The sequence below is a fragment of the Lindgomyces ingoldianus genome, assembly GCF_010093535.1.
Source record: "Lindgomyces ingoldianus strain ATCC 200398 unplaced genomic scaffold BDR25scaffold_32, whole genome shotgun sequence".
In the NCBI taxonomy this organism is placed as follows: domain Eukaryota; kingdom Fungi; phylum Ascomycota; class Dothideomycetes; order Pleosporales; family Lindgomycetaceae; genus Lindgomyces; species Lindgomyces ingoldianus.
In genome coordinates this window covers 179,810-193,251 of record NW_022985193.1, presented here as the reverse complement: position 1 = coordinate 193,251, position 13,442 = coordinate 179,810, and the positions used below count along the sequence as shown (strand labels likewise).

The following is a 13,442-nucleotide window of genomic DNA, read 5'->3' as shown; positions in this document are numbered from 1 at the left end:
CTAGATGTATAGAAGTGTTTTTTAGATCGGGAAACCTATTGGTAGTCCGTAGAAGGGAATCTTGTAGTATAATAAAGGGGGGTGACGTTCTCGATATGCGGACTAAGACAATACCTACTGTCCATCTTGCTAAGATGTCTAGCTCGAGGTATGACTCGGCGGGATAGATGAAGCACTTTCTGGTGATGGGAGAGAGAATTTCAGATATTTAAGCGATACATGAATAAACCCGTGGTTGGTATTCCCCGTATAGAATGACGACAGACGAGGGGGGTGGGGAGTGGGTGGCGAAGGTCCATGTCGAGGTTGCCAGGTGGTGGAAGCATGGCTCGCTGACGAGACACCACAGGCGGACATTACCAATACGTGAAGTCCTCAAACATATCACAAGGCTGAAGTGTCACGAAGATTGCCTCAAGCAAGAGATCTACATGGGTAGAAAGGTAAATGAAGGTGAAAATGCTTACCTAGAGAGGTCTATATAAGAGTCAATGTGTCGAGGGGGAGGAGGGCTCAGAGTCAAGGCTCCAGAGTCGGTGAGTGGATGAGGAAGGTCATGCTCCGCATTCCCTCGTTTATTCTCCAAGTATTTGCTGCATCATCACAAATTACCGATACACCACTAGGGACCAAATGTATGCATTGAGAAGGCTACGTAATCTAACCAGCAAGCCAGCCAGTCCAGCACGATTCGCCATGCATCAAACAGAACGAAAGTGAACAGCAAACCATAGGCTGCCATAAACATCGTGCGTTTTTTTAGCCCGAACTAGGCATTCCCATGCATGTAGAGCCTCTCAATGTCCCTAAAATTCTTTTCTTGATTTTTATAAGTGGATATGGTGTTGTTTTTTCAATATTCTTTCTTCTACTAGGCTGCTGCCTCCAAGTCCCACATTTTACACGAGCTGTGTGCAAGGGAGGGAAGAATCATGTTTGTCGCCTTTTCTTCTCGGAGTGGTGTAAATGGGGGAGGATGACGTCGAGAGTAGTGCCCAGTCTGATCCGGTCTTCTTCCCACGAGGGAGAGAGGTGATCAACAATGACGTGTGAGCCGAAGAGTAGCGCTCGGGGGTGCGGTATCGGGGGGAGGGGGGAAGGGAGAGGAAACCGCGAAGAAACCGATTGTAGATGTTCGTACACCAGAATGTGCACCAGCGATTTGACTAAAGAGATGGAGAGAGTGGGTGATGAAAGATTCGGCTGATGAGAGCTGAGAGTGGTCTTTTCGAGACAAGTGTTGATGAGTGTTGGATATAACATATTCCATGTGCGGAGAGGAAGTTGAGTCGTGTAGCCCACTAGAGGGCCAGTCATATCCAGGGGGAGGATTGTCGGTCAGGTGAACAGAGTAAAGAGAATCGTAAATCCTCTATCGTGAAAGGAGACGGACTTTTAGCAAATTCCTCCGCCGGTCGCCAATGCTGGAGAAAGTGATGATATAGGGTAGAAAAGTGGAGTGCCCATGCAAGGAGACTCCATCAGAAGGGGAAAGAAAGGAAGATCGCCGAGAAAAGTAGTCGACACGATCGTAGTAAAAGCCGATTAAAAGAAAGAAGAAAAGAGGAAGGCCAGATCCAGAATAGACCAGGTATATAGTACAGACGGTGGGAAATCGTAGACTCCATGTGCGCCGGTGGTTTCGATTCGTCATGCCCGAGTAAAAGGAAATCAGGTATCCCGTATTGAGTCGTTCGACAGCCGCTCCCGTTATCGTAACGAAAAACAAGACTCCCATAATATGTGCAGTCCAAAACAAAAAAACAATTGCAACCACCTGGCTCCCTGGGCATAGAGAAATCGTGACGTATATCTTGAAGAAGACTTGCTGTCCAGGTCAACGAAAACTGCTCAGACAAAACCAAACTCCGCAGGCACCCGGTATGGACTGGCTTGGGTTAAGCAGGACCCGCTGGTTGCGGTCGAGGGTTGCGCTGCGGATGCTGTCCGTTTTGTCGGGTTTGTTGGTTCTGGGCCGGACCACGGCGCTGGAATTGACCACCACCACCACGCTGGTTGCGATTATGGTTTTGGCGGTTATTGTACTGAGCCGGGTTGGATCTCACGGTATTGCCAGATCCATCTTGTTCTTGTTTCTGACCCGGTCGCTGGGGATTGGAGATAGGGCGGGGAATAGTATCCGGGGACTCGTAGACATACAAGTTCTTTTCAATGACTTGTGGAATGGGCTGAATCTCAGTGCCTAGCTCCTGCTCAATGCGGTAGAGATTGAAACGGTCTTCCCAATTGATCAGGTTGATAGCTAAACCCAAATGTCCAAAACGACCAGACCGACCGATACGATGGAGGTACGTCTCAGCATTTTTTGGGAAATCGAAATTAATGACAACGTTAACGGCCTGAATATCGATACCACGTGTCAGGAGGTCAGAGCAGACAAGGTTGCGACAGACACCGTTCCGGAAATCGTGGAAAACACGATTACGGTTATGCTGAAGCATTTTTGCATGCGAATAGAAGCATGAGTATCCAAGTTCGGTGATTTTCTTGGCAAGAAGTTCGACTCGGTTTGTAGAATTACAGAAAATGATGGACTGGTTGATCTGTAATTTGTTGAACAACGTGTTGAGGCAGTGAACCTTCTGTTTCTCCTCGACGAAGGCGTAGTATTGGGTTATACCACGGAGCGTCAGTTCATCCATTAGGTTGATCTCGTACGGTTGGTTCATGTGTTTATCCTAAATTGAATTAGTCAAGAATGTTAGGGTTGCATTCTCAAAAACTCGCCTTGAACGCCTTCACCACGATTGGGAATGTGGCGCTAAAGAGCATGACCTGGCGATCTTTGGGGTGGAATCCCAACAGCTGTTCAACGACTGGAGTGAATTCGGGGGATAGGAGCTTGTCAGCTTCGTCCATGACGAAAGTCTGACACGCCGACAGATCCGCAACGCCCTTGCCTGCTAAATCTAGGATTCGGCCGGGCGTTCCTACAATAATGTGGACAGGGTCGGCTAATCGAATGATGTCATCTTTCAGGCCAGTGCCTCCTGTCGACACCATGACATTCAAGTTGAGGTGCTTTCCCAGTGTCTTGCAAACCTGCGATGTTTGCAGTGCTAGCTCTCGGGTCGGCACAAGAATGAGGGCCTGGGTCTTGTTGCTCTTCGGGTTGACTCGCTCAAGGGTGGGTATCACGAACGCGGCCGTCTTGCCGGTTCCGTTTTTTGCGCGTGCTAGAATATCTCGTCCAGTGAGAGCGACGGGGATTGTCTCTTCCTGGATCGGCGATGGCTTTTCAAAGCCGGCCTCAAAAATACCCATCATCAGCTCGCGCTTGATAAAGAAGTCCTCGAATTCGAGCCCTTTCGTCGCCGTCACATCCTGCACGTTTCAAGTCAGCTATATGGTTTGACAGCTGTCAGACAGTAAACCGGGCGTACTTCAGTCTGCGGTCGCACGTCTTTCGAGGGAAGTTTGAGCCCATCCTTCCAATTGGCGTCTGAGGCAGGCGCCTCGCCACTGTAAGCCAAGTTAGTTCGTGTTTAGCGCAATAAGGAAGTTTCTGCGGACCTGAGCTGTGTAGCTGCTAATTGATTCGTTATTTCGGAAGTCATTCTGAAAGCCACCAGAGGGTGGGGTATGGCAAAGTGAAGTCAGGGGCTCTTAGTAGAGCAGAAGAGGGGACAGCCGACCTATACAACGGCGACTACAATTGAGTTCGGGAGAAGACAGGCTCAGAGCGGGGATTCCGAGCCAAAGAAAGTGTGCGGCGGTGGTGTTGCCGGGAATGAGGGAGTCAGGTTATGAGAGAGAAGTCGCGTCTGTTTGCGACGGCTCGGCAGCCGTGATATAGTGCGCGGTGGCAGAATGCGAGGCCTTCACTTCGTCAAGGGGTGTCGCAGTGTCTTGAGACAAGAGGCGGGCAAGTGCTTGTTTCGGCTCGGAACGTTGTCGCAGGGGATGGGTGTGGCGTAGTGTATGTAGAGCCTGCGCGATCGAATGCGTCAGTTTGGTGTCTCCTCGCGTGTGTGTGCAGGCGTTGTGGGTGGGTGTTGTGGGCTTGTGAAGGCAAGTTGTGGTGTCAGGGAAATGGCAGCCCAGTCGCTTTGTGAAGAGGTTGAGATCAGTGGGCCGGCGCCAAGACCTGTCCCGCTTTGATTGGCCACCTCGACGACGTCGGCCAATTTCGCAGCAAACGCAGCCCTTGACCTTCACTCGTTCACTAGTGGCTCAATTCCACAGCCATTGGTCCCCCACCCCCCTATATTCCCTCATTCCTCGTGGTGTAAGATAGTACAAAGAGCATCGTTCACCGGTTGTAAGCCTCGCGGCACGCTCAGCAAAGAGTAACTCGTCCCCTTCTTCCTTAATTCGGTACAAAATACCATCCGCTTCAGTTGCCAGCAGCAAGCCCTAACACATGGAAAGTTCGCAATTGGCACCTCGTCTAGTCTCGTGACCTCAAAGTCCTTAGGGAGGTCTTCTTCCGGGTTCCTTCTAATCCGAGACCATTTCCGTCAAGCACGTGCTCACGTGTTACACACTGCCCAGTCATCGGGCTGTAACATTCCATCGTTCTTCGCATCCACGATGTTGTCCACCCTACGGAATCAACTCAAATCCCGAGCAATCATAGCCCCTTCCGCTTTCTGTACCCAGCCCAGATCCCGTCCCTCAACTATGCCCTTTCGCTTCTACCAATTAAATCGCTCCTCCACTCCACTTTCTCCTTTCACTCCATCCCAACGACGCTGGTCCTCAGGAAATCCTTCCAATTCGCCGCACCCCACAGAAAAAGCCAATAGCCGTCTTATCTGGGCTCTGATTGGAATCAACGCTGGCATCTACCTCTACGCTGGCTATACCCAAGTCCAATATCAGCAAGGCTTTCAACAACCTCTCATCAGCTTCTACGAAAACATGACTTTGAATCTCAGCAGTGTCCGGGATGAAGGGCGGTGGTGGACTATTCTTTCCTCTTGCTTCACCCATATGAGTTTCATGCATTTCGCCACCAACATGGTGGGGGTGTATTATTTGGGACAGTTTCTTACTGTCACACCTGGTATTAGTCCCGGAAGACTTCTCACACTGGTTCTTGGGTCCGGAATTACGGGAGGCATTGGTTACTTGGCGCAAAGATCGATCCAATCCGAAGGGGTGCGTGATTACAAACGTGCGTTGGGCTTCAGCGGTGCGGTCATGGGGGTTGGAACCGTGGCAGCTTGCTTGTATCCTAGAGCTAAGGTTGCCATATACGGAATCGTCCCTGTACCCCTCTGGCTGCTAATGACGGGATACTTAGTGTACGATGGATTCTATCTGAGCCAGGAAGGAGCACGTGTCGCGCACGCTGGACATTTAGGCGGACTAGCTTTCGGCGCCGTGTATTTCCTCCTGCGTTTACGTGGGATCCCGAGGAATCCATTCATGTAGTTGTGAAAATAGCGCATGCTCGGCAACAGCTAAGATAGTGTTTGTAACGATTGTAGTCTGTTCGACCCTGATTTCAGTAACTCAAGGAAGTTGGGAAATGCTATTGTGGAAACCCTAAGATATGTGAACTCGATTCTAAACGCCTAACATCTTTTGTAGATGTTTGATTAATTCCATGGCAAGGAACAGTCAAACTAGAAGCATATGATCTAATGCCCTCTAGATCCAGGCAGAAGCCTTTCATGCGTAAATACCACACCCAACATTACCCTGCTCGCTAGAACCCATCCTGGGAAAGCTCGCATTTAATATCTCACCCTTTCCTTAGCAAGAATTCGTGCCGACCTCGTCCATAGTGTAGTTCTGCTCGACCCTGACTAAGCTGCTATTACCAAGGCTGCTTTGACATCGATATTTACCACCCGTATTGCCTGTTCACCTACTTCTCATTCGTCTAGCCAGACCTTTCTCTTCGCTTCATTTTCCATTTCAAGGTGACCCTTTGGACACTTCGCCCACCCAGCTCATTTCCCATATTGCTGGTGAGTCGTGACACCAACTGCGCACCCAGCCCCTTTTACTGCGGCCGAAATGCCTCTCGAAGTGGAATTTGAAACTGTAAGCTCTCTTATAAAAAATTTGATTTCTCCTGGTTGCGTAAATGGGGTAGGAAATCTGGCAGCCAGCGTAGTCTGGTTGTATGTGGTGGTCTGAATTAGAACCGAAGTTGGTTCCTGAGGCGCAACCTGGAATTGGACACGACATGGTGTCTAGGTTGGTATGAGTGTTTAAGCAATGTTGTCTCAGTTGGAAATCGTAATCGGTGGCGGAAGGAACAATCTTTCACCCAGCACATAAATCTGCTCTCATGGAGTCCCTCCGACTCTTTGAGGCTGGGGTGTTCGCTGATAGGTTCGAGGTCTTCGCAAACGTGAGGGTTGTAAGCGAGTGGCACGTCTACACTATGACGGCCCTGTTCTGACTTTGTGATGGTGGATCGGCGGGCGGGGAGGAATGAAGAAGCTGGAGAGGGTGTGCTCACTTTTTTCAACCGATTTCGTCCTTCTACTTCGATATCAATAGCGGACATATTATGGCTGTAAACTGCAAGGCGATAGAGCCTCGAGCTCTAGGGATTAGAAATTTGTATATTATGGAAGAGGAAGCGGAGTGGGCGTTGCTTTATATAGTTTCCTTAACGAAGGAGTGAAGCAAAGGAGGAAACCAGTATGAAGTCACTTCGAGACATATGTTGCGTCTCACACTGTCAGTGCGATGATGCCAGGAAGTTGTGGAGACGTAGACAAGGATACCCGGAATTGAGATCTTCATTCCTGCATATATATCTACTACTGAAGTCACAGTGCTGCCTACCCATGCTTGATGATCTTTACTGATATCACTTTTATGACTCGCAAAGTAGGTAAAATGAAGAGCTAATGGAATGGAGTCAAAGATATGAAGCCACCTAACAATGCTCTACCAATCGATGTCAGTGAAAACCCCTACACCATCTTGAGAGATAGGAAGTGAAGAGTTACTGACATTATGAAGATGCATCCGACCCACGTTTCTCCGTCTTACGTTTCCTAGCTTTTTTGAGTGGACTGATTGGCGTCCCATGATTTTCCTGATCCTCATGATCATCATTTCCGTCACGGCCAATTCCCTGTTGGAATGCAGTAATTCCCTCATCCTTGTCCTTGAGTTTCTTCGACCTTCCCTTCTTTTTATGCTTCTTCTCACTCGCGGGTTCCACTGTGAGCGCGTTGTTCTCTTGGTCTTCTCCACTGGACCCAGGCTGGTGCCACGAATCGGGTAAAGAGGCTCTAGGAACTTTCCTTGGTCTTCCTCTTCGACTTGGTTTCTTTTCGCTAGGCATCTGCTTACTCGATGACGCTACGTAATCATCGTCTTCTTCATCCACAGTCTTCTTCCAACGCCTCCGAATTGGCATGGTATTCGAGCTAGATGCTAGTTCCTCCAGAGTTTGTCCATTTCCTTGATCGTGCGAATCGTCTTGAGGATCTTCTTCAAAAGCGGAAGTGCTGGTTTGCGAGAGCCTACTAGGCTTAGCTTTAGGAGATAGCTTGTTTTGGACGAATGACTCTTCGTCGGCTGATAGCTGCTCTTGAAATAATTTGGCGTGATGGAGGTAAGGTCGCTGCTGTGCTGGCGTCCTCACCCTGAGTGTCCGCCTCGGTGCTGACGATGTGCTCGGCCCTTCGGACGTGCCAGCTGCTGCTACTGGAGTCGCAGCTCCAGTAACAGGAGCAGATGCGTTGATATTTTCGGGCGGAATAGATATTGGACGCTGTAGATTCAGTATCGTGGAACTCGTAGAATTTTGAGAACAACTTTGTGTACCTTATATTTTCCCTTCTGCTTTCGCTTTTTAACAAGGACGGTAGGCTCCTCTAGTATTGCGACCACAGGTGTTGTTGACCTTAGAGGATGCAATGTGCCATTACCGTTTTTTGTTACTGTCTCTGCTAGCTCTGACATTAGCTGCTCAGACGAATCGGGTTTGACGGGTTTCTTAGGTTCCTCATCGTCCCCATCCTATCGTCATCAGTTCGAAAAAAGAAATAGAATTTCGGGACTCCTCAGCTTACGGAAGATGACTCTTGTTCCCAAGCATCCAAGGTAAGGTGGTACAGATAAGGACCTAGGACGTGTTGCGATGATGCCCAGTCCTCATAAGAGAGGTGTGGTGTGGTGGCTTCTCTTTTGTACACGACGTACTCCGCCGTACCATAAATGCTGAGCCATGATTCAAGTGACTCAAACCTGGAGTTTGAAGTGGATGTCATTTTGTTGGCGGGAGTTTGACGCAGAGTTGGTGCAATGTGGCTCGAGAAAAGACTCCGATATGGTGTAGGAGAAGCAATGTGAATTATGCATCAACAGTTCGATAACTTCTGTTTGTTAATTGAAAAGTAACCAAGAAAAGCGCAATGAGCAGGAACACTGGAATGGAAAAGCCATACCTGTTGGGCAGGAAGGTGCGCACACAATAGTCGAGGAGTGGAGGTGGAATGAAGTGACCGAAGGCAAGACGAAGTGTCCATCAGAATCCATCCATGACTTTTCTGGTGGCACGTTAGCTCATCGACAGAAAAACAACTTCTTTTCAACCTTCAAAGTAGCCCGACATACCCACACGCAAGAATGTTTCAAACGAACAAGGACCGCCGGACAAGACTTGCAAATGTCATTTTTAGTGCAAGTGGAATGGAGGTCGCGGCGCCTGGACTGGCCGAGCGCTAGAGACCACAATTTCAGCTCGGCTCGCTACCTACGTATATCAGATCACAGCTCCACGTTCTAAACGAACCCGAGACCTCTGTTGGGCGCTCTCGTTAGATTTGTATTCTTCAAAGTTGGCTTGACCAAGACTGGCATTTCCCTTTCTATATATCTACGTGTCATTGGCCGCCTATGAAAGACTTTCGGATTCACCATAAAGCGGAACACAGCACCCTCTTCATCGAATATTTTGCAGATCGATTAATGACAATGCTACGAATTTCCCGCTACATGAGTGACCGATATGGCCTTGGAAGCGTGGTATATACACAAAGGAGCACGAGAGCCAATCTAATTCCCGGCCACCACGTCGTAATAGAAGCGCAAGATCAGGACCAAAGGCCTTGGGTATACAACCGCAAACCCAACCGAACCCACCCACCCTGAGCATGACTAACCATCCGCAGAGAGAAACGAAATAAAACGCCGAAACTGCCCAAATGCCTTGCAAAAGGAAACTCTCAATGATCTTGGGAGATTCAATCCTGGAGAAACCAGGCTCTGCTCTAAGTCTGATCCCAAATCGATGAAAGAAGGCGAGGGAATTAATTAGAAACACAAACGTCCCAAGCTGTGCCAAAAAGTCACAGGCGGCTCTGTAACTAGGCGTTTGGGGAAATGAGAAGAAAGTAAAATCCGGTGAACAGGGCTCAAACGATTGGCTCTCTATCCACTTCAAGATCCAAAGATTGGAAATGAAATTCACCTATAAACCCTTTAACCCGAATGAAAGTTTTGGCGATCAAGCGGCGAGTATGCTCTCGGGGCTGATCATACCAACTGCACTACCGTCGTCCTTCTCTGGTTCAGGAACGTTCTGGTTCTCTTTTTGGGCAGGCATGTCAAGTTTCAGCTTGCCAATTGGCTTGCCTATGCCTTTTGAGAATGAATTACCATTGACACTAGCGCCATTCTCATTACTGGCGTTGTCATCTTTGTCTTCATCGAGCTTTCGCTTCTTGCGCGCCATCTGTTGCTGCTCCCTCAATGGACGTTTTCGAGGGCTAGAAATCTTGCCAGTGGGTGGCAGGCGTGGCTTAGGGTAACGTTGTTTTGGTGGCAGGTCCTCGTCTTCTACAAGATCGTCGTTATTGTTATCATGCAGCTTGGCGAGGAACCATTCTTGAACCAAGCCAATCTGGTTGCCAACGTTCTGGATGGTGACGGGCTCGAACTTGGTTGGCTCTTCCATGAGGACGCCCGTAGTGGAAACATTCCTGTGACGGATCGTTAGTGGGATTTCCAAGCGGGAGAGGTTGTAGACATACGTGGGGTTCTGCGTAGTGTAGGCATTGTGCATCCTGTTCTGCAGTAAATGCAATGGGACACTGAGAGTAAGGCCAAACTCCTTGTCTAGTCCGAGTTCCTTAAAGCCAAAGAAATCCTCCCCGATGTCTTCAGCGAAGTCACCACCAACAAATTGTTCGCTGCCATCATTGAATGCGCCTGCTCCATCTGCACCAGCACTGCTGTCAAGCGCCGGACGAAGAAGCTCAGCATAATGAGAACGCATCCGATCATGCATGCCAGCGAGCTTCGTTCCAAGTCGTTCCACATCTTCCTTGACATATGTTTCAAGAGTCTCGAGATCTACTCCGTTCGCGTTTAAGCAGTGAAGCATAGCCTCCTCTCGGGAGAATCGTGGGACCCAGTTCGTGGTCAATCCTTCAGGAGTAGTGATCGGGGTGTCACACTTCATCTTTGGGGTCTCTTGATAAACACCGAAGCTTCTGACGAGCTTTTGGAAGAAATGACCAGCAATGTCGGTGATTGCTTCGAGAGCAGAGGGCTGAAACTCCTCGAAGCCAGCATGGTAAAATATCTTCCCAACACTGCGCTGAAGGGCTGCGCGGCAGACGTATGGAGACATTATGGCGCCATCCTCAGAGACGACTATGGGGTCGATATCTGCTTCGACGAAGGGCTGAGGGTCGTACTTCTGAAACTGGTTTGTGTACATCTGGTATGTGTAAGTAAGGCGTTTATTTTCTGACATAATGTCTGTTTACCTGTGACTGAAGTTGCATTTGCTTGACGATACCGATTTTTGCACAGATCTTTCTCGTTTCCTGCATTTGGCGCATGTTTGACTCTACCTTCTTTGAGAGAGAACTCGTTGGTGCCGTGAAGTAGCCTTTAGGCACGATGCGCATATACTCCTCAACTTGTTGGATGACATGACCTTCAGAATCTTCTACCCACTGGAGGCGCTCGTTGATATCCGGGATTGTAGATACTGGGTCGTAATAGTCGGGAACCTGGCGTTCTTCATCTCCCTCGATACCTTCCGCCAGAGTTTCGTTGGCTGTAGACTGGACACCTTCTTTCCCATCCGGCGCGTTAGCAGATCCATCTGTGACTCCTTCTTCAAGTGCTTGCTTGCGATGACGGAGCCACCTACGCATTCCCGCTCGTGATCGCAGAATGGCGGGCTCTTCGACGTTCAAGTGGTCTCCGCGAAATAACCGGTTGCGTTCTCCGGCAATCAACGCTCTATCCTTTTTTGTCACTTGCTTCCAGGTTTTGTACTCGAGATCATCCAGATCAGCGTCCTCGCTGTCAAGGGTGAAGCCACTGACCGAGGCACCAGTGCCGTCCACATCCGACACATCTGCTTGACTCCCTGGAGCGCCACTGCGTAGGATGCCATTTGGTAGTGGGGTGAGTGTTCCAGGAGGCGGTGTTGAAAAGCCATTGATGCTGCCTTCCATCTCGGAATCGGCACGAAGAAATTCGTTTTTCAAGTTTGATACAGCGTTGTTCAGCGATGGGACGGCAGGCTTTCCATCTGGTCCTGGCGTACCCTCCAGTCCTGCTGGAGGCGCTTTTCTGGCAGTGCTTGTACCCTTGCCACCTTTGCTGGGAGCCTTTCGACCACGAGAGGCCATAATAGGTTCTTCTAGAACGGAGCCAATTAGTAAAACATTTGAGCATTGCCAGAGATAAGGAAACATACCATCGTCACTATCTTCAGCTCCATCGGCATCAGCATCTCCATTTCGCATCCTCCGTTCCTCAGCCTCCACCTCGGCACGATCGCGGACGACAATATCAGGTATCAAAGGCACCAGCTTCTCGGTTTCCTTCCTCATGTAGAGCGCCTTCTTGCGAAGGTAGTGCGCTGGATCGGCGTTGTATTTTAGACAGTTGGACCAAATGAGCATGAGGTCATCCACAAAATCCTTCTTCGACTTGTATTGGAGCTGCTTGAGCTTCTTCATCATGGTGCCGATGTCCATGGGGTGTTTTATGACGTTGTAGTAGTCAGGTGCCTCGCGCTTGTTCACACGTTGAAGGAAGGGATGTGCATGTTCGCCGGCCTTGAGCTCCATGAGTACCTTCTCCATACTCTCATACAACTCTTCTTGGCCGATCCGGTCTTCGTTTGCCCATTTACTCCGATTTTTCCTCACTTCGCTGATGAGGCTCCGCAATTGCGCATCACTAGCATGGACCATGTCCCTCTGCGCATCGATGCGGGCGATCAGGTGTTTGAGTGTAAGACTGGAAGCGCCGAGGTTGGTGGTGCTCAGTGTGCCTTGTTGCGGAATAGTAGGGGCGCCGTTCGTGGTAGGAATAGCGGGCTGGCCTGACATCTCTGTCTCAACTTGCCGGTCCAGCTCGTCAAGCTTCTGCTGTTCCAACATCGCATCCCGGTCATTTTCCAGGGTATAGAAGAGGGTGTGGAAACTACGCTTTGCAGCGTCCTCGGCGGCAGTTTTGTCTTGTTGTAGTTTCTTGCGCACGTCATCTGAGGACTTGATAAGCTCTGATGATGGGGTGCTAGTACGTTCAATAACCAGCTTGTTCGACAGGGGGGGTATCCGAAGGCTTGGCGTGTCTAGGGCGGCCGCGCCGATTCCATTGGGGGCGCTCTTCGAAAGGAGGGGAGAGGGGTGGGCATCATCTTCTTCGTCGCCATCGTCATCGTCACCATAGTCGTCTTCATCGATGGTCCTGGCCGCTTTCTTCGGTGTCACGGGCGGGCGCGCATCATGCGCCGCTGGGGGGAGCTCCGACAGCGGCTTGGTCCCACCGTCCAACGCATCCGGGGCATCGAGTTTGCTCCCACCTCCCAGAACCGCCATCAGACGCGCTTCGGTACGGGCATAATGCTCTCGAAATAACGCTGCCCTGGGGTCCTCCTCCGCCAGGTTGTCCGGCCCGTCGCCCATATTGTTGTTGTTCGAGCCGTTTGACATGGCCTCATCGCTCATGCTCGGATTCGGAGTGCGCAAGCGAATCGCGGACAGGGGTTGATTAGGGAGGCGTGCATAGTGTTGGCGTTCTCGTGAGGATGGTCGATGTAGTGATGGAGCGAGCGACATGTCGCTCTTGTGGGGATGTCTTGGCAGACTCCTCACAGCGCTGCGAAGCCTTTCGGGCGGCCTCCGACCTCGTGCAGGTTGCGCAAAGCGATAAAACCAAGCATGGAAGGAGCCAGGCGGCGTGCAAAGGGAATGACAAGAGTTTCGAGATGAAAAAAGTCGTGATGGGCGGCAGCTTGATGGCCGAAAGTGGCGGGAGGTCGCTCTGGCTTTCGTTGCGGAGGCGGAGTTGCGCCTTCCTGGGAAGACTGGTCGTTGAACTTGAGTTGGTGCGGCTAGCTGTTTCAGGCTTAGCCTCAGCGCACCATGGAACATCAGTTGTCTACCGCAAACACAATAGCAATCACTACTCATGAGATCCTGCGGTGAAAGTGAGGATGAAAACTATAAGTTGCACGTCTTGTA

At 50.1% G+C, this 13,442-nt stretch overlaps 4 protein-coding genes across 4 annotated transcripts; 1 reads left to right on the top strand and 3 right to left on the bottom strand.

The window, feature by feature from the left end:
• Positions 1-1,607: 1,607 nt before the first annotated feature.
• On the bottom strand, positions 1,608-3,671 carry BDR25DRAFT_73877 (ATP-dependent RNA helicase DHH1). Its single transcript, XM_033698977.1, has 4 exons — positions 3,535-3,671; positions 3,405-3,483; positions 2,749-3,345; positions 1,608-2,699 (listed from the first exon to the last, which is right to left on the bottom strand). The coding sequence occupies exons 1-4, from the start codon at positions 3,576-3,578 to the stop codon at positions 1,899-1,901; spliced, it is 1,521 nt and encodes a 506-aa protein (XP_033543541.1). The 5' UTR covers positions 3,579-3,671; the 3' UTR covers positions 1,608-1,898.
• A 561-nt stretch (positions 3,672-4,232) lies between these two features.
• Positions 4,233-5,467, top strand: BDR25DRAFT_305927 (rhomboid-domain-containing protein). The gene is made up of 2 exons (XM_033690523.1): positions 4,233-4,329; positions 4,384-5,467. The coding sequence occupies exon 2, from the start codon at positions 4,645-4,647 to the stop codon at positions 5,398-5,400; it is 756 nt and encodes a 251-aa protein (XP_033543540.1). The 5' UTR covers positions 4,233-4,329; positions 4,384-4,644; the 3' UTR covers positions 5,401-5,467.
• Positions 5,468-6,865: 1,398 nt separating this feature from the next.
• Positions 6,866-8,312, bottom strand: BDR25DRAFT_73863 (uncharacterized protein). Its single transcript, XM_033698976.1, has 4 exons — positions 8,016-8,312; positions 7,768-7,962; positions 6,946-7,714; positions 6,866-6,879 (listed from the first exon to the last, which is right to left on the bottom strand). Exons 1-3 carry the CDS (start codon positions 8,211-8,213, stop codon positions 6,947-6,949), a joined length of 1,161 nt encoding a protein of 386 aa, XP_033543539.1. The 5' UTR covers positions 8,214-8,312; the 3' UTR covers positions 6,866-6,879; position 6,946.
• Positions 8,313-9,451: 1,139 nt separating this feature from the next.
• Positions 9,452-13,037, bottom strand: BDR25DRAFT_327779 (uncharacterized protein; the record flags this gene model as incomplete). The annotated part of the gene is made up of 4 exons (XM_033692348.1): positions 9,452-9,926; positions 9,978-10,669; positions 10,719-11,608; positions 11,666-13,037. 4 exons carry the CDS (start codon positions 13,035-13,037, stop codon positions 9,452-9,454), a joined length of 3,429 nt encoding a protein of 1,142 aa, XP_033543538.1.
• Positions 13,038-13,442: the final 405 nt, after the last annotated feature.

Coding starts and splice junctions, on each gene's coding strand:
- BDR25DRAFT_73877 (XM_033698977.1), bottom strand. CDS start 3,578: ATGACTTCCGAAATAACGAATCAATTAGCAGCTACACAGCTCAG. Junction 3,484..3,534: donor TTAGCAGCTACACAGCTCAG/GTCCGCAGAAAC, acceptor CTTGGCTTACAG/TGGCGAGGCGCCTGCCTCAG. Junction 2,700..2,748: donor TCGTGGTGAAGGCGTTCAAG/GCGAGTTTTTGA, acceptor AATTCAATTTAG/GATAAACACATGAACCAACC.
- BDR25DRAFT_305927 (XM_033690523.1), top strand. CDS start 4,645: ATGCCCTTTCGCTTCTACCAATTAAATCGCTCCTCCACTCCACTTTCT.
- BDR25DRAFT_73863 (XM_033698976.1), bottom strand. CDS start 8,213: ATGACATCCACTTCAAACTCCAGGTTTGAGTCACTTGAATCATGGCTC. Junction 7,963..8,015: donor GGGAACAAGAGTCATCTTCC/GTAAGCTGAGGA, acceptor TGATGACGATAG/GATGGGGACGATGAGGAACC. Junction 7,715..7,767: donor AGCAGAAGGGAAAATATAAG/GTACACAAAGTT, acceptor CTGAATCTACAG/CGTCCAATATCTATTCCGCC.